This window comes from Anopheles maculipalpis, chromosome 3RL (genome assembly GCF_943734695.1).
Source record: "Anopheles maculipalpis chromosome 3RL, idAnoMacuDA_375_x, whole genome shotgun sequence".
NCBI classification, from domain to species: Eukaryota; Metazoa; Arthropoda; class Insecta; order Diptera; family Culicidae; genus Anopheles; species Anopheles maculipalpis.
Window position 1 is genome coordinate 26248118 of NC_064872.1, and position 25772 is coordinate 26273889.

The window sequence follows — 25772 nt, forward strand, 5'->3', positions numbered from 1 at the left end:
CTAGATTGGTGGTGGCCCGTTCGGATAGCGTAGCATCGGTTCCAGGCTGCGGGCAAAGTTGTTGGCAAGGGAGCACGAGTACTCCTCACCGTGGGGCATGAGCGTGACGACACCGAGCAGCAATAACAGCATCGCCTGGATCGGCAACGAGGCACGTATGACACGGCCCAAGAAACGATAGCTTCGGGTAAGTATCGTGGTGTTGATGACATCGTCGTCGGCCTCTGTGATACCCGTACCAGCACTGTTTCGCGCACAAGAGAGTAATGGAAAAGGTAAGTGGCGTTAGAAAGTTTCAGAAGTAGAGTTTCAGCATACCAAAAATTGACTAAACTGTATGCTAATCCCTAGACAATTTTATGTACTACTTAATACACTTCCAGCTCGATACGTTTACTCCTAGTTTTGCATCCTTGGGTATGATCAGGATGTACTTAAACCGAAGAAAAGCCCTTTTCTTTACTATTTTACTAAACGAAAGTTTACTCAAAAGCTTCTCATCGTTTCCTACGCCTAACATCTTTATACTCAAGTCAACATCTACTTAAAATAGCTTTGCAAAAAATAAAACACAATTATGTGAACAATTACTACAACAATTACAGGGTATTCCGAGATTTTTTGACCACATTCCCATACATGTTTGTTCTCGCCCCGGGGATTTTGACGCGCTCTCATATATTTTTGTTCCTGCCCCACGATTTTTTTTGTTACGTTTCCATTTGTTTTTGATTTGATGTAACTTGTTTGGATATACAAATTAAAGAAAGTTTGTAAATATATTAATTTTCGCATAATTTTGCTAAAGGTACACGGATCATGTTAAATAAATAAAATGAAACAATGTTGATGCATTTCTAGTATTATTTTTCACATGCTTTAAATTGGACAGCGATGTATCGTCTTGTGTTAAGGAGCAAAATGCAAGGAATTTGAAGGTGTAAAATTATGTGAGAATTAATTTATTTTACGCATCGTTTTTACAATCGATGTTTTAAAGAGATCGAATTGTAATTTCCTTTTTTTAAAGGACATTCCATAATGAAATTCCATCGTTGATTAAAAAAACCAAAGGATTTGTTCATGTTTTATGAATGTTTTATAAAATTGTTGCTAATTGTAAAATTGTTGAGTGCTCATAAACTTTTATATGATAAATTTACTCCAAGTTCTACCATAAGCAATCAGTAGTGGAAACCAAAAATATATTCTCGGGACGAAAACAAAACTATGGGCACCAATGGGCACCAAAACCCATTGGAAGGTGTCAAAAATTGCTAGAATATCCTGAATCTTTTCAACAGCTCATCTACCGACTTTCTAAAACAACTAAACTCATAAACGAAACTAAACACTAATAATTACTTTGTACTGGAATCGTGTGCCGTCGCTTGTGATGGATGGTTTCGGGATCCGCTACCATCGCTTTGCTGGTGGCTCTATATATGAGATAACAGGCAATTTTCGAAACAAAACCATGTCGAGGCAGAGAGAAAGAGAGCAGATCGCAAAAGGTGAGCCGAGCAATCGGTACGAAAAAGGTAGGTGAAGAAGAAAAAATGAACAACAGTAAAAGAAAGAAGAGAGAAAATAATGTTTAATTAAAAAAGTTCCAATTCCACCGTATTTAACAGATATTGGTTTGATCACACATAAAGTGGTTGATGTATGAGAGGGTAAGTAAAATGATGTTGGGAAGAAGGAGAATTCGAAATTTTGAAAGGATCAACCAAACAACTACCAGATGAGATGTTCGGCAAGTCCAACCGAGTCTGAGTGCTGGTCAGAGTTGCAGTTGGGAAGCGAGCCTTTAATCCCTTAGAAATAGACATACAAACAGAACACACACACACACACACGCAGATACACTGGTCGATGATTTTGCTTTTGGTAGGTGTACACTGGAACTGCACAGACACGTGATGATAGCGCAAACCTACGAAAATGTAAATTACAGGAGCGCATGGATGACGTGACGAGCGAGCGATTGGTGGTGTGGTTTAGGCGTGCGACAACTCAACTACTTACTGACACACTGTGTGCAACAGAAAACAAAAAGCCCGTAACCGTTCGGACCAAACGGTAACGGCAACAGGCGACAACCAGGCGCGACACGTCGAAAGCTTCGTTGAGCGGTGAGAATAGTCAGTAGTTGGAGATGTTTTGGTTGGATAGGGTAGTTGGTGTTGGTGGTGGAGGTGGTGGTGGTGGTGGTGGTGGTGGTGGCAAGATATTCTATTCTCAAAGAATCACACATCGAGATGTGTCCTCGCTTGCACCTACCTCCTGCTGATCTGTTGCCTGTCGGCGTCTTGCCTGCTGCCGATCGACCGTCGAAAGGGACGTGGTGGAGGTGGACGGCACATCGGCTAGGCTGGTACTGCTGTCATATCCTAGCGAGGCACCAATCTTTATGATGTACATCTCCACCAGACGACGGATCGAGTGGAAGCGCAATCGAAGATCGGTTAATCTGGAATGAAGATTAGGAAAGCATTAGAGTATGCATTAAGTTTGTTTTCCTTCCCAAACATGCCATACTTACTTCGCATACACCTCATCAAACTTCTCCGACTTGTTCGCGTCCACGTACTTCGTCAACTGGGAGGTCGTTTCCTGCAAGCTAACGACGCGCGGCTCACAGCGCATCAAGTCGGCACGCAGCTCGCGGAACATTCGGTACTTTTTCTCTACCAACCGCTGATCGCTGGTCAAATCGATCGGTTCCGATGATTTGATCTTGTTCTCCGTTTGCTCTAACCATCCGCTCAGCTCGGCAATCGTACGATGGAACTCGCGGTTCTCCATCAGTGCACTGTTGAGTGCCGATTGCCAACGGGAAGCACCGGTGCAAACCGTATCCCAGCGGCGATTGTTCTTCTGTAGCCGTTCGCGTAACTTTGTCGCTCGAGACGTGTCGCGGGTGTGGGTCGCTAGATGTTCGCCTACAATGTTAAGCGATTTGATGATGCTTTTGTGACTGTCGAGATCTAGCAGGAACTCGCGATGGTCCTGTATCGTATCTTCCAGCGCATCGATGTCGGACGGCGGAGTGGACAGTTGATTGCGTTGCGTTGATTCGGCCATCGCTAGCCATTGCTCCAAACGCCACAGATCGTTATCGATCTGCTGCCAGTTCCGGTTCGTACACAGCGGACAGGTTAAATAGTCCGCATTACTAAACGGGGAGAAAACATACAGGGTTATCGTTAATCTAAACGAGGTGGAGCGGCATTCAACACACTATCAATGTGTAGAGAGTGCACTGTAGTTAGTAGACGTTGGGACTTTTACTTGATTCGTGGCAATTTTTTTTTCTGATTGCGATAGACTTTAAACATTAAATAGTATCCAGAATTTACAACAATAATCATTATGTATGCCGATTGCAATACCTGATATGAATATCTTGGCGCTTAAAAGCACTAACAGCATTTAAAACAAGACTTGTCACACTTGCAATTTCCAACACGTCATTAATCTAGCTTGGATTTAGAGTCAAATCAGACAAAAAGATCATCACAACAACGTATAATGATACTTCTACGAGTGAAACTAGTTGGCGTATTTTTTTTTGATTGAAATTGTTAATCGTCCTCGTGAAGAAGCCACAAAAATGATGTTTGAAGACGCTGAATTGATGAACGAGATTCGTGAGGATCTGTACCAAAACTCAATGTCACATTAGTTTAGATAAATTCCAAGAAAAGTTGGGACTATCACAAGCAACCAGTAGCGGATCTAACGACGGGCGGAGTAGGCTCTCGCCTAGCGCCCCGGCAACTGCTTGGTACAAGGGGTCTAGGTCTACAAGGGATCCCAAGTTAGCAGCAGCAGCTACTTGGTAGTAATGCCACCTAAGGCCTCCAAAAACCTTGATCTGGCAGTATCATCTACTATGAGTTTTTTTTTTTTAACTAATCACCACCATAACTGGAAAATGATATCGGACTCAACTGGCACGATCAGTGCAGACAGGAAGACCCGGTTTCAAAATGGACGTAGTGAACCTAAGCAGAGAAAGTTCTTATCTTATTACTGTCGATTCTCGCAGCTGATCATTTTGAAAATATTGCCTAGAAAAATGTTTCAGTTCGTGGATTGACAAAATATTCTTTACAAAGCTATTAATAATTTGTGTACTCAGGGCTTAGGACGCCCCGGTAATAGGGTAACAAAAAAGCTAGGCTTCAAATCCTGTCCGAACCGTTCCCCCGTAATGAGAACTGACTATCCAATTACGTGACAATCAGAGCAAGTCTAGTAAGACATCAAATGGCCGGCGTGATCTTAGAAGGTTGTTAGGCCCCGAAAAGAGATTGAGAGAGAGAGAGAGAAAATTTGTGCATCTAATATTGGTTTCCTGAATTAATTATAAATTTAATGAACTAACAGCATTCTATAAACAGTCTTTCAACTGCCTCAAATTTCTTCCACAGCACGAATAAAGTCAAAAAGTCCCAACAGCGAAAGTGTAATATAATAGCACCACTTACTGTACGCAGTTAAAATTGTAAGCATTAGGTATGATCCTGCGATGCGGCGAAGACAGACAGAAGAGTACAGTGTAGGCAGATAGTCAGCAGAAATAGTAGAAGAAAGTGTGATGATGTGATTGTGTGTGTGTGGATGTGTCCACAAGATTCGTATTTTTGAGCATGACGCGCGCGCAATTGCAAAGTAGGTCCAATCATGGTTTCGACAGAGCGCAATTGATAGATATATATAGAGAGAGAATAGTTGGGGAGAAAAATGAATAGAAAGATAAATGTATGAATGTAATATGAGTAAAAGCTGCAAAGATTTTTGGAAAAGCTAAAAGTTTAGTTAATATGGAGGGGCTTTTACGCCCTTGTATGAATGATTGCGTGCTCATGTTTTGCGTAGTTTACCAACAGTTGAAAGAATTCTCGCTCTTGCTGTCCATACCTTGATTCCTCCAGTTGTTCTTGCTTCTGTTGCCATTGAGCCAGGAAACGCTGGTACCGTTCCGTTTCTTCCTTTACACGCACAGTAAATGCTTCTTCGTTCGTCGCATGACACTCGGACAGTAGCAACGTGTTCAAATGTTTGATCAACTCAATCGATGATTCACAGGCGGCCGATGCCCGCGACACGTTCTGCGTCGTAGACACGAAGTTGTTCGCATTGATGGCTAAGATTGCTTCCTCCAGCTTGCCCAAATTGGTGGCCGCTTCGGCAAGGGCCGTTTCGAGCTGATAGCGATAGGCGTCCTTGGCGGTAATCGATTCACTACGTTCCAGTCTTAAGGTGTTCACCTGGACCGCTACCTCCTTTTCGTGGCGCACTTCGAATGATTCTGTAGCGCGGGCCAACAGTGCATCGAGCCGTTCCTTCAGACCATTTCCAAGCTGATGGTACTCGCCCATCTTCTGTCTAATATCTTCGGTAAGCGTTTGATTAGCGGAATGTTGCTCGATTAGATTCGCGCCCAGTAGATCCTCGCTGTCGAACAGATTCACAACCAGCAAAAGTTCGTTGTGCAGTTCCCGAAGGCGTTGAAGGCGAGCTTCCGGAGATTCTGGACCTTCGGCCGTTTGTTCCGATGGTAGATGTTCGATTTGGGTCAGCTGGACGTCAATCTGCGTGAGGGCGAGTATGATTTGTTCATACTTTACCACAAACTTGCCCACTTCTGACCGGCAGCGCTCTAGATCTTCCCGCAAGGCGCACAGATCCGGATGCAGTCGTTCCCAGAGCAACAACATTTGATGTACCGGAGTCGTTAGAAAGCGTATTCCATCGCTCGAAACTAGATCGTTCTGTACCAGTGAGATGTACTCCTTGCGTAAACTGAGCCGACATGGCTCTCGCACTCCAAGTTCCGTCAGGCGCGTATCGATGCTTTCCAGCTCGTGTGCCATCTCTTCACCATGGAACGAAGCAATCGAATGCTCCAGCCGGTGAATATACTCATGCTGTTCGTTAACCCAATCCTGGAACTCTAGACCCTTCTGGAGGCTGCACAGCGTGTGCCAAAGTTCCATCAGATTACGCTTCCGACTTCCCGATATGCGACACACCCTCTTCCACCGCATGTCTAGATCGTTCGCATCGCTCTGGATGCTGCGGATGTTGATGTTGACGCAGTACGATTGCACATCCATCGCGACAAGCTCGCACAGGTTAAGCACTTCCGCCACATTGCCACTGTTACCCTCGATTGAACGCTGCAACTGCTCGTAATCGTCCAGCAAATGATCGAGAGTCGTCTTCGCCAAGCTTTCCACCACGAAAGGTTTCCTGAGCTCACGCTCGATAGTTAACATCCACGATTTTAGCTCAGCGATGCGTGTTTCTAGCGTGCGCATTCTACTCTGAACGGTCGTAGACGTCTGGGTTCGGTTCTTGCACAGCCCGGACAAGTACATCCATTCCGTTTCAAGTACATCCAGTTGATTCACAACTTCCTCGTACTCTGCTGGTGTTGAGCAATGGTTCAGCAAATCTTTACCCACTGCCATCAACCAATCTCTCTCCCATTCCTTCAGTGTCATCTCCTGCCGCAAGGTATCCTCCACGCACTCGATGAACGCTTGATTATCCGAGCACGATTCATACTTCTCGGAATTTCGCAACTTCAACTCATACTTTTGCATCCAATCTATCAACAGTTGGTAGTGTTCCTGGAACAGTTTCTTCTTGTGGGCTACGGCTTCCGTTCGCTTCACCTGCAGTACGATGCGTTGCTCCAGCTTGCCGTAGATCTGCCACAGCGTCCACACACGCTTATGTAGCCGCTGTACATCAAACATACTGATGCATGCTTTCAGCTCTTCGTGCAAGTGGCCCATCTCTTCCAGCTTCGCACGTACCGTGTCCAGTCGGACGTGATGGTTTTTGATCAGATTCAATCTTGCCTGTACACCGCTCACACGGTTATCCACGCTCGGATCGGCCCTGTTGCGCTGATCTTCCGCATCCAGCTTGTCCAGATATTGCTGCAAATCCTGTAAATTGGCCTCTACTTCGTACGATTGTTTGGAAAACCGCCCATGCAGCTCATCGATGCTAAACAAAAAGTTCTTCCACGTTTCCACATTGTCCTGCAGCTTAATGACCTTTTCCGCAATCTTGCCCTGCTCGCTTCGCATACCGACCAGTGTGCATTCGTCCTTCGTGTACAGCGTCAGCTGTGTCAGCTCCTGATTCATAGCACTCAAATCACCCTCCAGTCGAGGGAATTGTTCCAGCAATCCGTTCACTTTCCCGATTAACTTTGGCAACTCGCGCAAATTGATGTACTCCAGCTGGAGTGTGAACTTTTCACGCTCAATGTTACCCAACGCTTCGTACAGGTTTCTGCCGAGCGTGCGGAACTTCTCCCAGTGCCACAGTCGATTATCGATCTCGGTGATTCGCTCCAAATATCGATCGATACGATCGGTGTGCAGCTCACTTAGCACGTTGAAACGTTCCACCAAACGGACATCGATCTTGTTCTTTTGTAGCAACATTTTGCGCAAACTAATCAGAAGCATTTTAATCAACAGACACTGTTCGCGATGCGCTTTCAGTTGGCCGTAGTCGCTGGGCAGTGGTTCAGATAGGATGCTCATTACGAATTGTAAATACTCTTGCCAGAAGTCCAGCAACCGATCATCATCTGCCGATTGGGTTACCAGCTGCTGTACAAGATCCTGATATTGCTGATACGTGTCCTGGAGTAGGTTCTGCGATACAGAATGGAAGTTTTGTAAATTTCCATTATCATCCGCTTGTTCACGATCGCGTTGAATGTTCTTGAGCCGTGCTATCGTGACACACAGGCTTAGCATGTACGAGCGAAGATCCACGATTTTGTTGTACAGATTTTCGTCGGCTGTACGCTGAGAATGGGCCGATTGCTGGAGGCTCTGTGGAACAAGACAAAGACAATTGTGAGTAAACACGAGCGTGTCGAGACTAGTGGTGGAAACTCCGGTGTGGATTAATGAATCCACTCCGACTCCGACGTAGAAAAAGCAGGTATATAATTAAAAATAAATTGGAGATGCCAGTTGACTCCGAATTAATTCGGTGCAAATTCCTGAGTAACTCCAGAGTAATGCAGAGTTTACTCCGGAGTAATCTGGAGTTTTTTTTTGTAGTCCAGAGTTAAATCCGGAATAATACGGAAAAATTACTTCGGAGTGATTTGGAGCATTCCAGAATCAATTGCAGCAAACCAAGGATTAGTCAGGGGTAATTACACCGATTTACTGTGGAGTACACTCCAAATCAATCCGGATTTAACTCCGAATAACTCCGGAGCAAACTCCGCATTGCTCCGGAATAAACTCCGGATTTATCTAGATAAATTACTCCGTAGTTACTTCGGAGCAAACGCCGGAATGTCTCGGGGTCAAATTAATCCGACTCGGGGAAAAATGAGGATTTACACATTACTAATCATGACCATTTAAACCTAAGGTACATACCTCTTGAATACGATCCAACAAACCGCGAGAGCTTTGCACCACACTGGCCTTATCTACCCGGGCTTCTTCTCGCTCATGCACTCTGTTACGTTGCTCCACAACGTTCCGCTCAATATCTTCTAGCTTTTTGCTACATTCATCAATCTCTGCCAGCAGCGTATCACCAACGTTGAACCCAACTTGCTCGTTTATGTCCCCGATCAGTTTACGCAGCTTCTCAACCTCCTGACGTTGGTCGAGTAGTGCCTGCTGATACACTTCCACCTGGGGCAGATCTTGCAACCGTTGCAAATCATCGTAGTCCGTGTATTCATGGTTAACCCAATCCTTCACAGTTTCACACACGTCGTGATAGTGTTGCCACAGCTTAACTGCCTTGTCGTAGCGTTCGCAAAGTTCACGCAAATTCTCCCGCGTGTTTTCCCACACAACGCTTATCTGTTGGACTGTTTCCTGAATCTCGGCCGATACGCTTTCGTCCGATGATTCGACCAACGGTTGGGCGTACGTGTTGAGATCTTCAATCATACCCTTTCTGCTTTCAATATCCGTCAATAGCGTCTGAAAAGGGCATAAAAATGTGTGTGTTTTTTAAAAATAATTTTAAGTCCTTTTGAAAGTTCAAAGTCCCAAAACTACTTACATCTAACCGTTCCGTTGCTTTCAACAGACGGTTGTAGTCAGCACTCTCCTGCAGCTGCAACAGTTCCATCATAAACTCCGTTTCCTGTACATGCTCTTGAATCAGGTCCAGTTGGTGATGGAACTTATTCCACAGGGCTAACCGGTTCCGTAGCAATATGTGTACCTCGTCCGATCGTCGCTCCAGATCGCTATGTATATTCTGCAGCGTGGAAAGATCTCGTTCCGTTTGCAGTGGTGATACCGACACCTTTAGATTCATCGGAAGTGTATGTAGCATCTGCCGAAGGCGCATCAACTCGCTCCAGCACGGACCTAAAGAATCTTGACAGTTTTTACAATCCACCAGCGCTTTCTCAATGGCCGATCGTTTTCCATTCACACTACCACCACATTCGTCCAACACACGGGCAATGTGCGAGAGTCGTTCTTCCTGCGCTTTAATACCGTTCTCGATGTCTTCCAGCCGGTGGTAGAACAGCTCAGCAGCATCCAACTCTTCTGAGATCTGTTGCGACAGATGGCGTGATATCTTGAACACTGCACTCGCCTTCTCGGTGTTACAGTCGAGATCCAGCGCAAATTGGCTTACAAGCTCGGTGTCGATTAGTTGTATGCGAGTCTTGAGAGTTTGTACCCTTTCGATGTAAGCGTACAGATCTTCCTGGCTTTTCAGAACCGCTTTGCTGCTGTCGAACTCGCGCGCAATCTCCTGCAGTTCCTGCTCGATGAAAGCAAGTTTATCTTCCGGGGGTGTACCTTTCGTTTTCATTGAGTCCGCAATGCTATGCTGGATTTCATCGATGCGGTTCGAGACGGTGCTCCAATCGTCCAGTAGCTGACTGTGCAGCTGTCGCTGTAATTTTTCATCTGTCACGGTAATTGTACGCAGTGCCTCGCCGAACGTGTCGCAGGCGGTTTTGTACACTTTGTTGTTCAACACCTCGTACTGTGCCTTTATTTCCCAGAACGTACGCATATCGTCGACCGGGGTTTCCGAGAGGTTCTCTTTGATTGTGATGTTGTCCAGCTTTCCTTGACATACATCCAACCAGTCAACTAGTCGATCGGCTTGGGAATTGTACCGATTCCATTGCGCTTTGAATTTGGTGAGCAGATTCAGGTACAGCGATACCTCCTCCTGAAGTTGCATCGCCACCAGCAACGCTTCATTGCTTTCTCGCTCGACGGTCGGTGCCGAGATCAGTTCGTGCATGTCTCGTGCCATCTCGTGGTGAGACCGCATCTTCGTCAAGTGATTAGCGATGTCCTGTTCGAGTGACTCGTACATCGTGATGTATCGCTCAAAGTCCTGCGACGAAACATTGCTTAGGTCGGGTACTCGTTGTTGCGCTACTTGTAGCCACTGCTTTTCGGCCAACATCTCCTTCTCCAGAACGGTCCAGCGTGATGCTGCCAGCGCAAGCTTTCCTGCCCGATCTACAGCACGCTCTAGTATTACCTTCGTGCGATTGTAGAGCGATGAATGCAGCTCAGCGTACTTTTGACGTGTTAACGGGTCAAGATTGGTTTCCAACGATTCCAGAATCGCCTTACAGTGGTTCAAGTTGACAAAGAACTTGCGATACCGTTGCATCTCCTCCTGGAGCTCTTCCAGCGAGTTGGTAACGATTTCGTTTTCGATAAACACTTCCGCAGTAGCTGTTATCTCCTGGAACTCGAGCAACGTCTGCTCGTATTCGTCCGCTAGGCTACATAGCTGTATAAGCTTATTACGTTCCAACACAAGTCCATTTTCCAAACGGCGCATCTGGTTCGTTATCTGATCTAATTCAACTTCTGTTTTGTCATCCAACTTTACCTCGGCGCTGTTGATTAGCTTAAAAGCTGATATCAGATTTTGACAGTTCGTTTGAAGTTCCTGTATAACACCAAGCTTGCTGCTAATGGGCATCGAATCATTCGCAACAAGATCATTGTAGGAACTCTCCAGCCTTTCAAGCGTTTTGCCGACGTTACGTACATCATCTCCAATCTTACGCCTTTGGGTGGCATTCACATCGATCGTTTGTTCCCCTTCTGCAACGCCTTGTTCTAGAGCCTTCACCTGGCGCAGCAAATGGTTCAGACATTCGTCCACCTCCTTGTTCTGTCCAGTTTTGGAGCGCTGTACATACGTTATGATTTTAACTATATGTTCTTCGATGCGTATCAAGCGAATTTTATACACTCGCAGAAGTCTCGCTCGATCTACCGACAATACTTCATCATCCACGTTTGCCTGAGCTACGCTCATTCCCGCATCGAGATCCTCCAAAGATTTTACCACATTTTCGACCACATCAAACAGGAGGTGCTGTTGTGCGACTGGGTCGTTGTCGCTCTTTTGAAGCAACTGTAGTACCTGATCAAGATCTTCGTTTGCTGCTGCCTCATCTTCTTCCTCCAGAAGACCCGACGTACACAAAATCTGATACTCACTGCTGCGCTGGGGAGTGTCCTCTTGAGCAGCCGACCCAGCCAGGGACGGAAGTTTCATGTGCACAAACATTTGATTAATGTCCTGCCAAGGGATCACACGGTTTTCGGCATAGTTTTGCTGCGACTTTATGATCGAGAAACAATCCGATAAGCTTAGCTGTAGATTTTGACTCTGCAAACTGTCTAGCGATTCGTTAATGGGACAACTGATCGTCGTAACCGGTTTCTCCGGTGGGGATGAGGATGATGCGGTAAGTTCTTCAACCGTTCCGAATGATGGATCAATGTTGACCTGTATGTTCAAGCTAACATCTCCCTGACCATCTGGACCCTTGCCATCAGCGATAATTGTTTTGGTTACCGTAACTGATTCACTTCCCGCAGTGCCTGGCATTGGAACACCACCAACGGCACTCGTACTTGGTACCACCATCTGCGTACTCACTTCTACTTCGATTGGGATTGATTTTTCCTTTGATTTCTTGGATTTTTTCGACTTGGAACGTTTGCTGCTTTCTTTGTCCGATGGAATCGGTTTCACCTCTTCGTCTCCCACTACCGCAGGTTGTTCTTGTTTCGTTTGCGTACTGATGGTAACTGTCTCGGTAATCTCTGTTACTGTTACAGGAGTAGTTTGAGCGTCAGTTTCCGTTGTTGGTATTTCAACCGTTTGCATATCTACACTCTCTAACGTTGGTACGCTTTGGGCGATAAGAATTTCGTCCTGTATTTCGTACTTTGGAGTTACATCCGGTGCTGTCTCTACAGCATGCATAGGACTCGTTTGCATGGATGATTCCGTAGTGACGACAGGATGTGTGGGAACGCATGGTTTCTCGTCTTCCATCTGAGATAATTCAGCAGGCGGAGAATTACCACGATCCTCAACAAGAACCGCATCCGTAGCAACATTCGCGTCCTGTACATCGGGGAAGTTTGTTTGTGCGCTTTCATCCGTTCTCTCAACATCTCCAGTCGGTTCTGCTTCAATTCCTTGCTCAACAAACTGTACAGGACTTGTTTGAGCAGATTGACGTTTGAACAGTGAGTCCGGATCAATAACCTCCTTCACTATCTGTCCCAATATGGGTCCCACGATCTCTTCCGTATTTTCAGCCTGCTGTTGAGTTTCTTTCGTTTCAACTGGTACGGTTTGGTTCGCTGTATCAACTGTATCGATCAGAACACGAGTAACAACGCTAGATTCCTGTTCTGCCGGTAGGTCCGTTTGTGCTTCTTGTTGGACCAGCTCTAATGGTTGCAGGGTTTGTGTTTCGATCTCGATTGCTTCCACAACGATTGTTTGTATTTCCTTCGTCTCTTGCTCGGTTACTGTCGATTCCTCCTCTTCCACTATCAACGGAGAGGTCTGCTGGGAAGTTCGCTGAATTTCCGGTTCGGGTGATGTTTGCATTGATCTTTGCTCCCAATCGATCGGTACCATCAAGCGTTCGGAGGTGATCTTCTCAATCTCCACATCGGTTGCATCCTGTCCTGACGCAAACTCGATCGGTGTTGTCTGCTGCTGCACATCTTCCGTATAGATCGCCTCCAACACTTCTGTAGGTACAACGATCTTCTCTTGAATAGTGATCGGAACTTCAATCATCTCTGGTTCAACGGCTTCCTCCATTACGTTCACCGTGCTGACCTGTGGTTGATCGTCCTCGGTAAAGCTTTGATAAGAGTCAAACCTTTGCTCCGACTCTTGTGCCTCAGACAAACGACCATCGGTAGACAACGGTTTGTCTCCCCTAGGTTCAGGTTCGGGCAGATCAGTATTGCTAGCCTTTTCATTTTCGTGCTTTCCCTTCTTCTTCTTTTTGCGTTTCTTCTTACCCTTATCGTCATCTTCCGGTTCTCCCTCAGCGGTAGCTGTTTTATCCGCTTCATAGCCAGGATCAACGTCCACCTCCTTTAAGCCCGAGATTTCTTCAAACTCTACCGCTTCTGGCGCAGCAGTTTGTTTGTTATCATCAGATGTAGCGACTTCCGTAGATTTTATCTCAATCAAACTCACACTTATCTTCTTCGTTTCAGTTGGATCAACTGTCATCGAAACTTTGAGTGACGAGCTCTGTGTGTCACCGATCGATGCAACCTGAACCTGTAGATTCTTTTCATCGTCGAGTGTACTAAGCACGGGTTCTTCTTGCTTCACTATCATGGTGTCAGTAGACGGTTCACTTGGAAGTTCCTCAATCGTAGGACCTTCTTTAGGTTCTTCTGCGTCACCTTCTACTACAACTCTTTCTACAATTGTCACATGCGTCACCTTTTCGATCACTACCGTCTCTTCGGGCTGATCATCATCGCCTGCAGCAGCTTCAATTTGCTCGACCTCGATCGGAATCTCAATGACTTCTTCCGTTGTTGTGGTTTTAGTTATCAGAACTGTCTCCACTATTGTCGTACAACTGTCCGAGTCTTCGATTGTATCGGTGGTGCGTGTGATCGTAGTTTCTACAACAGGTTCCGATCGTATAGGGCTTGATTCAATCACTTCCAACGTTGGTTCACTTGTTGAAGCAGGAACCACTGCACTTTCCGGTTCAATCGGTGCCATTTGTTGTACACTTTCAGAGGCCATCTTGGTAATGAGTACTTCTTCGGAGCTCACTGGTTCTGTTACTGGAATGCTTTCCTCTGCTTGAACAATTTGTACCGGCACTTCAACAGAATCGCTCGTATCAGGTACGCTGATAACACTGATTGCTCCATCAAGTACGATAGGTACCTCAATCTCTTGATCTCGATCGACCTGTACATGTTCTTCTGTCCTTTCCTCAATTGCTATTGGGACAACCGTTTCTACACCAGCATCTTCTTCCTCATTCGGTTTCAACACATTGGGCTCTATTTGAATGTAATCAGAACCACGTTCCGGACTTGTTGGCCATAGTTTCTGCGCCTCTTCGCTTTCTTGTCTCTTTACTGCTTCTTCACCGCTTTCTCGCACAACTTCGTGCAACGGAGACAGTGGAAGCGATCTTTCGGGACCGGAGCTATTACTACACACATGTTCCGACGGTGGCCAGATGTCTTCAATCGATTCTACTGGTTTTTGCTCGTGTGGTACGGTTAATTCTCCGCCGGCTGTAAGTGGTTCGGTAAGGCTTAAGGAATCGATTGCAACAGCAACAGCGGTTGGAGCGGCAACAACCTCAGCATCAGCGCCTAATAGTGTACTAGTACTAGTTTGTGACTCAACGATAGAAGCAATCAACTCTACTGGTGCGATTTGAGCATGTGATTCGAATACCTGTGGCGATTCTTCCGGCTGCTGTTCAGCAACCTGCTCATCATCGGTCGTTTGCATCGTCTGCTTCAACACTTCCAACACTTCCGCAACAATTGTCTCTGCAGCTTCCTGCACCGGTTGTGGTGGTGACACGTTGGCTGTTAATGATGGTGAACTAACAGCTTCTACCGTTGCATCCTGTTGCTTTTCTCCACCAGTTTCTTCTAACACTACGTCAACTCCTTCCACTTCTACTACGACGCTTTCTTCGGCGGCAATTGCACCTGGTTCTGTCAACTGCTGTTCTGTCAGATCTAGCGAGGTCACAATCGAAGCCTTTCCAGGTGTTGTCGATTCAATGGATTGTGCCGGTTGGACCACCTTTCGAAGTGTTATTTTCTTCGATCCATCCCGATTCACAACAATCTCCGTGGTGGTATCGTCCGGTTCGGTAAATGTCGTTTCGAACTGTGTCGGGATATTCCTCACCAACAACTCCGACGAGCGGTCACTTTCCTTTCCTTCTGCTGGCTGTGTGTATTTTGCCTCAACTACAACGGATTCCTCTAGCTGCTGATCGGCTATTCCGATCGCTCGTGGTACGTTGGAGATCTGTACCGTTTCACGTCCATTAACGACCGACTGAATGATCAGTATATTGTCGATAGTGTGTTGTTCCGCTGCGGATTGTGTCTGGACAGACGATTCTTGTGTCACCACTCCCCCTGCAACCGGTAATTGCAGTGATTCACTCTTCACTATATCTAGCGTCACAGGCACCGGTTCGATTGAGGTCAGAGGGCTTGTTTGACTCTCGATATCTACCGTTTGTGGTTGGATCGGTGACTCTACCGGATGCAGATGTTCCACAAGTCGCTGAATATTGTTCTCCAAGATTAAAGCCTTCTCGCGTAGGATGCGTATCAACACGGTCAAGTTCTCTCGTAACGTAGTCGTGCGATCTGATACATCTTTGTACACAAGGTACGAAGCTGTCTTGTCCAACACATCCTTCAGATACTGTTCCTTATCACGCAAATTGTTTAGTACTGCATTTTCCTCCTCCATTCGTCGTTTCATTTCTTCCTCCGTACTGCATTCGGTCACCTCCATGAGGTGTATGCTTGTGCTTGAGAGCCATTTTTCGATTTCCTCCAATAGCTCTAGATAGTTTCGAACTTCCGCCTTTCGTTGCTCACGTTGTTTTAATGTTTGCTACAAAGAACAAAACCATTAGTCAATTATTTCACCATCTTACTGCATATTCTTGGCATCATTTTCAAGAGGCAAACCTGAATTTTTTCGAGGCCATTTTCCGCTCGTTGTCGTAATAGGTCTATGCGTTCGTCAATCTGTTCAACCGCCGCTCGTACATGGGCGTCCGCATTCGTCGGCAGGGATCTCGCGATGCCATAATTCTGTTGCTTGTACTCAGCTAAGTTCGTTATGAGGACCTGTAAGTGAACATATCAAACATATTACATCACACTTAAACCACCAAGATTAATGAATGCGTCATACCTGAAGACCCTTGATGAGATCGTTCACGTTATCGTACGGCAGATTGTTCATCTCTAGTTCCGCACTGATCAGCGAGTCCAGAATACTTTCCACACTTTGCGCTAGTGCCTGTATGTAAGACGGAAAACGAACGGTGATCGGTTAGCATTCGGTAGCTTACACATTGCGCACGCTCGTATTTTTAAACTAAAGCTAAAACAAAACCAACAAAAAAACTTAACATAAACGTCACTAAAAGAGGCAAACATCATTGCTTTCGTTTTGCTCATCATTGAAACATGAAAAAACTGCGCCGCGCACTGGTTTTAGCTGATTTTTTTGTCTTCTCTGTATGCCCTAATGGCGGCCAGAAATAACAAACTGAAGGTCCTTCCAAAAATAGTCTAAACCAAATATCATCACATTAACACAAAACATTAAACACTCTAGATTAGAATGGGAACATTATCGGACCAGACATTTGTTGTAACAAGGCTGTTGGATCAAGACAACAATCCGATATCCGGAAGTTACGAATGTGAATTTAACACTTTTGAACCACCCGTACGCGTACTTAAATTTAGACCGTAAAAAAGTAGTGTGAAAAATCAAGTTCAAGTTCAAGATTTGATACGCTTTTGTAAGCTGTACGACCGTATAACTGAGTCAACTTGGTGAGATGATAAATGAATGCATGAAAAAGATCTTAGTTTTCGTGTTTGATTAGGACTGTTGTGATTGAGCTACTGATAAACTGAGAAGTAGCGGGAAAGGTAAAGAGCGGCAGATAGCACGATAGAATTTAGTCTAGTTGAAAATTGCTCTAATCATAACCCATTATTAGGACCTATACAAACTGGCGGTAGCGGCGAGGTGGTGGTTAAAAGTGTCAAATTTACATTACACTCCTGCCCTCGGGACACTATGATATCGCTTGCTACGACTTATCACACGCAACACAACACAGGTACGATGAAGAAGATGAGATAAGCCAATAAAGTAACCGTGCCCGGCATCGTACCGTAAGATGCCGGTCACATTACACATTACAAAAGCTACAAACTACACGTGGATGGATAACGGATATTCGATACAACAACAGATAACAAGCGGGCAGAAGTATCACGGTTTTACTTTGGAGCCTCTGGATTTATAAAAATTGTGTTTTTGTAAACAATTAGATAAAAGCCAAAATAAAACCGTGCTCTCTTCTTTTTCAATACTTGAAACAAATAAATGAAAAGGCACAGCTCAAAATCATAATAAAAATCAAGCAATTACAAAACAAAAATGAACATAAAGTTAAGTACGATCAGCAAAACCAAAACAACAGAAATGTGAATGTTAACAGCTAAACAATAACAACAACTACTACTACATCTACGAAGTACAACGTCACCTGTTTACTGTCTGTGCATTCAGCCACATTTTGTTTACTTAATTCTACGCTGTCCGTTGAACCTAGTGAAGGATCGAAGGATGAGGAGGACTGGCGGGGACTGTCAGGGATGGGAAGAGTAGGTGTGGAGTCGGACTCGAATACGGGAATGGATGGGAGTATGGGTACATCGCTAGTATTGGCCACAGTTTGCTGCAAGGATAACTCTTCGCAAGGGATGTGAGGCATTGGTGTTGTTAGTAGATTGTTAGTGGCTGCAGTGGCTGCAGTTGTTACTGTTGCTGTTGTTGACGGTGTGTTGACGTCGCTAGGAACGGTGTGTTCTGCGACATCTTGCTGTTGATCATTGCCGATGGTATTGCGTGGCGAAGCCAACACTGCATATCGCTCCTCGGCTTGTCCGTGCAATGAACGATCGAGCCAAGATCTATCCTGCCAAATGCAGTAGAGTCCTTGCATGGACAAAGGCTCCTCAGTGTTGTCCGTTGGCTGATCTTTTGTATCATTTTCTACCGATACCTTCCCTAATGGTACGTCACGCAATTGATCATTCGCAATTGCGGCACCATCACCTGTCTGCGTTGGTGGCAAAACAAACTGAAGATCGCTTGCCCTGATATCTTTCTCTCTTACCAGCTCACCTATCGTACTGTTCTCAGAAGTAATCTGACCCGTTAAGGCATCGCTGGTCAACTCTTCAACTTTGGGTAAAACAATTTTTTGTTCAACGTAAACATCGGATACTTCATCAGACACCAGGCTTGGAATCGGCTCAACCACAAACTCGGTTTGCACCCTTTGAACCACTTCTGCTTCACGAGAATCACGGTCCTGGGTGATAGAAATTTCTTGCACAACTACGTAATCTTCGCTTACGATCGTTTCAGTATCATAATCTATGATTTGAGCTTTCAGCGTGCTATGTTCATCCTTTTCTGGCTTATGAGCGACTACTTCCGCATACAGAAGGCCAGCCACAGGAGTCAAAGGCAATAAATCCACCTCTGACACGACTGGAGTACTCTTCGGCTCAGAAATATCGTGTGAGGGAGCCGTGGTATCAATGTGTTTTGACTTTTTCTTTGATTTCTTTTGTTTTTTAGAGGAAGTCTTTTCAACCTGCTTTGGTTCTGCAACTATCGGGACAGAACTGGCAACTTGCGAATCTTGGGAAAGTTCAGAAACAATAGTGTCTTCAGTCTCCATTGATAAAGCAACCATAGGAGCAGAAGTGGTATCTTGGGGTTGCGGATCTTGAGTCAATGATTGCTCATGTGAGTCGGAAGTAACATCCTTTTCAATCTCCTTTGAAAGAGCAATGCTTGGAACATAATTATAGTCTTTAGAGTTAAGATCTTGAATCAATAATTCTTCCTGACTTTCCGGCGCTTCCGGTGCAATCATCGGAATCTCTTCAACTTCTGCCATATCGATCACTTCGAAGCCGTCTTCATCATCATCGTGCTCTAGCTCTATTTTAACTACAGTTTCCGAGAACGAAACACGTCTTTCAGGTTGTGGTGAATCTGCAGGACATACAACCAATGAGGCCTCTTCCTGTACTTGCTTTTCTATTCCAATACTAGCCGTTTCCTTAACCGATTCTGAGAAAGGTACACTGTGTAACACTTCCACCATCGGATCAAACTTCACCCGCTTATCATCATCCGAGACTACCGGGTTTGGACTACCGACCAACTCAACTAATTCTATTTTCATTAGGTTTGTTTCGCGGCCATTAGTACTTGCTAGTTCTGCGGAAGTGTTAGCTTCATCCTTTCCAAGACTCATGTCTTTCTCTGTTTCCTTGCTTGATTCCGAAAATGGTACTGTGGGTAGTATTTCAACTTGACGATCAAACTTTACTTTTTTCTCTCCAGTATCTTCTTCTGTTTCATTATCCAAGGTATCTTCCTGTGGTTTTAGCAATTTTTCTTCGCTTTCCGTGGTACTATTCAAACGCTCTAACTCCTTAACCGATTCTGACAGTGGCACTGATGGAACTACCAATATCTCATCAACAAATTGTACATGCTTGTGAGAATCATCCGCGTGCACAACTGGAGTCACGTCCTCCTGCTCCACTAACGGAGAAGGTTTGTGTGCATGATGCTCCAAAAGATGTTCGATTTCTTTCGGAGATTCCGACAGTGGAACCTCCTTTAGAATTTCGACTTCCACCGAGAATTTCACATGCTTCTCATGATCTAAGTCGGATGGCGTTGTTTCACTCACGCTAGATTCAACGAGTTCCACATTCTCATGCACGTGCTCAAGAAGATGAGCAATTTCTTTAGGAGACTCAGAAAGAGGCACGGCTAAAACAGGCTTTACTTCTGGTGGTTTACTATCTATCTCAACATCAGCAGACTCATCGCTAGATGCATGTTTCAAAGGCTTTTTCTTCTGTTTTTTCTTTGATTTCTTCGTGCGTGAAGTATCATCAGCTTGAGGCTGGACACCTTCCGTAGCAGGCACTTTCAATGATTCTGATTCAGTATCATCTGTGGCACTCTCTTCAACAAGCAAAGTGCTTGTCGTTACGACAATCAACTCTTTGTGAGCCTCATCATCTTGTTGATTTTTAGTTGGTTTTGATTTTTTGTTCTTTTTGGAGCTTTGTTTGAGAATGTCACTGACATTCGTAGAGACAGAGTCTGACGTGCATGGTTTTTCTTGCGGTGCATCTTCTGATGTGGTTGAAATGTTTGGAAGAAATTCTGATTGCACTTCAATGACTTGGACAGTAGTTTCAGGTGCTTCGATGTCTGTAAAAGCATCTTGAGGTTTATCAGTGAGAACTGAAGGCGCAAGAGCTTTAGCTTCACTCTCTTGTTTCAAATTTTGGGCCACAACTTCAGCGTAAAGTGGGCCAGTTTGCCAAATTGTTGTCTCTGTAGCGAATGTGCTTGTGTCACCCTCTTGCGGTGGAGACAATTCCAAGGATTTTGACGTATCTTCCACTTGTCTCACGACTTGCCCCATTGCCTGTTTCTTTTGTTTTTTCTTCTGTTTCGTTTCGCGTTTAGGTGAAACATTCTTATTGTCCTGCTCTACTACTTGCGTTTCTTCCTCTACCAGTTGAACTGGTGATTCAATCACTTCAATCGAGGGTTCAGTTTTTTCCATCAATTGATCTGAAGGACTAATGGGTGCATCGTTAGAAGTAACGTTATTTAAATCGTCTTCATCGACGATATCAGCCCAAGTGGTGATCGATTGTGCCATTCTTCCATAGCTCTTGTTACTGTCAATGAAGGTCTGAAGGTCTGTTTCGTTACTCAGCTCAACTTCAACAAAACTCTCGTTACGAGACATCACCTTATCAGCTGGACCTTCATTTGGCGGAACTACTTTCGTGCCATCTCCAACTGGCACACTATGAGGCAACGTTTGCTTCCTTTGCATTTCCAACAATCTCCTACGTTCAGCTTCCTGACCCGCCACTACCTCAGCATACGTTTTCTTGCCCTTCATTTGTTCCCATACGTTTGGTATAGGTGGTTCTGGCTCAGCCTTTGGTTTAACCGATTCAGTAACATCCGTCACAGGTCCTTCCTTAGAAGTTCCTGGATCTTGCGTTAACTGCTTGGACTTTTTCGCTTGCTTCTTTTCCTTCTTACGCTTTTCCTTTCGCTCTGCAGCTTGTAGTTCTTCTGTAGCCTTCTGGGGAATGTTTACTTGAACAAGCAATTTTCCTTCTACCACAATTTCTCCTGCTTCTTGAACAGGCGAGATGGTTGTATCAACCACACCTTCATTAGACTCAATGCTAGAAACCATCAGCTCTACGTCTTCAGCTGCTACATTCTTTTCCAGCGGTAAACTGATGAAAGAAATGTCTGGTTTACTTATCACTGAAGCCATGCTAGAATCAAATGCACTTGATTTTGATAGATCCACACTCTCACTAAGCGATTCGTCGCCTACATCTGCATGCAGAACAGGTTCTTTGGTTTCTGCAACCGACAACTCAATCACAAACTGTTGTACATTCTCAGTTGGTAGCGACGATTCCATTTGCTCTACAACTTCTACTGTAGTAACTGCAGAAATTGCTTCTTGTTCTTGAGTACTTTTTTCAGAAATAGTTTTGTTTAACGGCTCCGGATTTTCGAAAGCCTCTGTCTTCGATAGAACTGAAAGTCTCAAGAGCTCCTGTTCTTCACTGTCCGAACAAGTATTTTTTCCCAAAGCTTTGCTTGATACTGCCACAGACGTCTCCAGCGCTCCTGTCTTGGATAAAGCTGAGAGCTTCAAAAGCTCTTGTTCTTCACTGTCGATAGAAGAGACTTCTTCCATAGGCTTGTCGGACACTATCACTTCTTCTGACACAGCTGAAAGCTGCAAGAGCTCCTGTTCTTCGCTTCCTGGATAAGGAATTTCTTCCATTGCTTTGTCAGATACTACCACTTCTTCTTCTACAGTAGTCTCAGATACAACAGATTCCAGGACTTCAATCATTGAAATAGCTGACAATCTCGAGAGCTCTTGTTCTTCATCATCTAGAACAGGAACTTCTTCCGAAAGCTTATCAGACACTACCACTTTTTCTACAGTAATTTCTGACACAAATGATTCAAGAGCTCCAGTCTTTGATAAAGCTGATAGTTTCAACAGCTCTTCTTCTTCACTGTCGACTGAAGCGATTTCTTCCAAAGGCTTGTCGGAATCTACCACTTCTTCTATTGTGTCTTCAAACACATCAGGTTCCATAACTTCTGTCTTTGACATAGCCGAAAGCCTCAAGAGCTCCTGTTCTTCGCTGTCCGGAGAAGGAATTTCCTCTATTGCTTTGTCAGATACTACCACTTCTTCTTTGACAGCAGTCTCAGATACAATAGATTCCAGGACCTCACTCTTTGTAGCAGCTGATAGTCTCAAGAGCTCCTGTTCTTCGCTGCCAACAAAAGAGGCTTCGTCCAAAGGCTTTGCAGAAAATATCACTTCTTCTGCTACAGTAGACTCAGATACAATAAGTTCTAGAGCTTCGGTATTTGACGTAACTGAAAGTGTCAAAGGCTCCTGTTCTTCATTTACAGACACAGGAACTTCTTCCAAAGGCTTGTTAGACACAATCACTTCTTCTACAGTAGTATCAGGCACAAAAAGCTCAAGTTCTCCAGTCATTGACAAAGCTGAAAGTTTCAATAGCTCTTGTTCTTCGCTGTCAACAGAAGGAACTTCTTCCAAAGACTTGGCAGAAAGTGTCACTTCTTCTATTGCATCTTCAGATACAACAGGTTCCAGAGCTCCAGTCTTCGACAAAGCTGTGAGCTTCAGGAGCTCTTGTTCTTCACTGTCAACAAAAGGAACTTCTTCCAAAGACTTGTCGGAAAGTAACACTTTTTGCACAGTAGCCTCAGAAACACTTGATTCTAAAGCTTCGGCTTTCGTTACAACCGAAAGCTTCAAGATCTCTTGCTCTTCACGTGATAAAACTGTATCAGCTTCATCGTGCATGGAGCTATCAGTTTGTTTTTGCAAAACATATTTTCTTTCCCCATCACGTAGGGACAAAGTGTCATACGAAGTAACGGAAGTAACGGATGCGTAGTACAATGCCCTTTTCAACTGTTCTTCTCTTGATTCAGCTTCCAATTCCTTGTCGAATACTACAACTTGTTCCACTAAAGTTTCAAAATCAGCTGGTTCTAAATCAGCTTCCTTTGTCGTAGCTGAAAGCCTCAAGAGCTCCTGTTCTTCAGCTTTAATCAAATTATTAACTTGATCGGATAAAGAACTGTCCAAAACAGCATCATCGGGTTTTGTCCTGGTATTATCAATTTGTTTTTGTAAAACATATTTCTTTTCCCCATCACGTAGAGACAAAATGTCATACGAAGTAGCGGAAGAAACGGAAGCGTAGTACAATGCCTTTTTTAACTCTTCTTCTCTTGATTTAGCTTCCAATGCCTTGTCCGGTACTACCATTTCTTCTTCGATGGTCTCTACTACAACAGGTTCCAGTGTTTCAGCCTTTGATATAGCTGAAAGTTTCACAAGCTCCTGTTCTTCATTATCTGGACATGAAACATTTTCCAAAGGCTTGTCAGATACAACCACCTCTTCCACAACAGTCTCAAAAGCTGCTGGTGCTAAATCAGCTTCCTTTGACGTAGTTGAAAGCCTCAAGAGCTCCTGTTCTTCACTATCTGGACTAGAAACTTCTTCCATGGGTTTCTGGGATACAACCACTTCCTGCACAACAGTCTCGAAAACAGTTTGTTCCAAATCAGCTTCCTTTGACGTAGTTGAAAGCCTCACAAGCTCCTGTTCTTCACTATCTGGACAAGGAACTTCTTCCATTGGTTTCTCAGATACAATTGTTTCTTCCACAACAGTCTCAAAAACAGTTGGTTCTAAATCAGCTTCTTTTGACGTAGCTGAAAGCTTAACAAGCTCCTGTTCTTCACTATCGGGACAAGAAATGTCTTCCAAAGGTTTGTCAGATACAATTGTTTCTACCACAACAGTTTCAAAAACTGTTGGTTCTAAATCAGCTTCTTTTGACGTAGCTGAAAGCCTCATAAGTTCCTGTTCTTCACAATCTGGACCAGACATTTCTTCCAAGGGCTTGTCAGATACAATCAATTCTTCCACAACAGTTTCAAAAACAGCTGGTTCCAATTCAGCTTCCTTTGACGTAGTTGAAAGCCTCAAGAGCTCCTGTTCTTCACTATCTGGACTAGAAACTTCTTCCATGGGTTTCTGGGATACAACCACTTCCTGCACAACAGTCTCGAAAACAGTTTGTTCCAAATCAGCTTCCTTTGACGTAGTTGAAAGCCTCACAAGCTCCTGTTCTTCACTATCTGGACAAGGAACTTCTTCCATTGGTTTCTCAGATACAATTGTTTCTTCCACAACAGTCTCAAAAACAGTTGGTTCTAAATCAGCTTCTTTTGACGTAGCTGAAAGCTTAACAAGCTCCTGTTCTTCACTATCTGGACAAGAAATGTCTTCCATTGGTTTCTCAGATACAATTGTTTCTTCCACAACAGTCTCAAAAACAGTTGGTTCTAAATCAGCTTCTTTTGACGTAGCTGAAAGCCTCACAAGCTCTTGTTCTTCACAGTCTGGACCAGAAACTTCTTCCAAGGGCTTGTCAGATACAATCAATTCTTCCACAATAGTTTCAAAAACAGCTGGTTCCAATTCCGCTTTCTTTGACGTAGCTGAAAGCCTCAAGAGCTCCTGTTCTTCACTATCTGGACTAGAAACTTCTTCCATGGGTTTCTGGGAAACAACCACTTCCTGCACAACAGTCTCGAAAATAGTTAGTTCCAAATCAGCTTCCTTTGACGTAGTTGAAAGCCTCACAAGCTCCTGTTCTTCACTATCTGGACAAGGAACTTCTTCCATTGGTTTCTCAGATACAATTGTTTCTTCCACAACAGTCTCAAAAACAGTTGGTTCTAAATCAGCTTCTTTTGACGTAGCTGAAAGCTTAACAAGCTCCTGTTCTTCACTATCGGGACAAGAAATGTCTTCCAAAGGTTTGTCAGATACAATTGTTTCTACCACAACAGTTTCAAAAACAGTTGGTTCTAAATCAGCTTCTTTTGACGTAGCTGAAAGCCTCATAAGTTCCTGTTCTTCACAATCTGGACCAGACATTTCTTCCAAGGGCTTGTCAGATACAATCAATTCTTCCACAACAGTTTCAAAAACAGCTGGTTCCAATTCAGCTTTCTTTGACGTAGCTGAAAGCCTCAAGAGCTCCTGTTCTTCAGCTTCAATCAATAAAACTTTATCAATTTCATGGGGCGTAAAACCTACCAAAACAGGGTCGTCACTATCCGGACAAGGAACTTCTTCCATTGGTTTCTCGGATACAATTACTTCTTCCACAACAGTCTGAAAAACAGTTGATTCTAAATCAGTTTCTTTTGACGTAGCTGAAAGCCTCACAAGCTCCTGTTCTTCACAATCCGGACCAGAAACTTCTTCCAAGGGCTTGCCTGATACAATCAATTCATCCACAATAGTTTCAAAAACAGCTGGTTCCAATTCCGCTTTCTTTGACGTAGCTGAAAGCCTCAAGAGCTCCTGTTCTTCAGCTTCAATCAATAAAACTTTATCAACTTCATCGCACGTAGAACCT

The 25772-nt window shown here is 44.4% G+C and overlaps 1 protein-coding gene across 1 annotated transcript in view; it reads right to left on the reverse strand.

The window, feature by feature from the left end:
- The window catches only part of LOC126565757 (muscle-specific protein 300 kDa-like), an 82430-nt gene continuing 56658 nt past the window's right edge, over window positions 1-25772 (reverse strand). The window contains exons 18-32 of the mRNA XM_050222964.1: window positions 25597-25717; window positions 23582-25401; window positions 22712-22993; window positions 22121-22594; window positions 17666-21787; window positions 16288-16395; window positions 16059-16220; window positions 9085-15981; window positions 8442-9002; window positions 4930-7877; window positions 4497-4532; window positions 2546-3178; window positions 2284-2473; window positions 1366-1439; window positions 1-244 (exon numbers count right to left, since the gene is read on the reverse strand). Coding sequence (XP_050078921.1) covers window positions 1-244; window positions 1366-1439; window positions 2284-2473; window positions 2546-3178; window positions 4497-4532; window positions 4930-7877; window positions 8442-9002; window positions 9085-15981; window positions 16059-16220; window positions 16288-16395; window positions 17666-21787; window positions 22121-22594; window positions 22712-22993; window positions 23582-25401; window positions 25597-25717 — 18672 coding nt within the window. The remainder of the gene's footprint in view (window positions 245-1365; window positions 1440-2283; window positions 2474-2545; window positions 3179-4496; window positions 4533-4929; window positions 7878-8441; window positions 9003-9084; window positions 15982-16058; window positions 16221-16287; window positions 16396-17665; window positions 21788-22120; window positions 22595-22711; window positions 22994-23581; window positions 25402-25596; window positions 25718-25772) is intronic.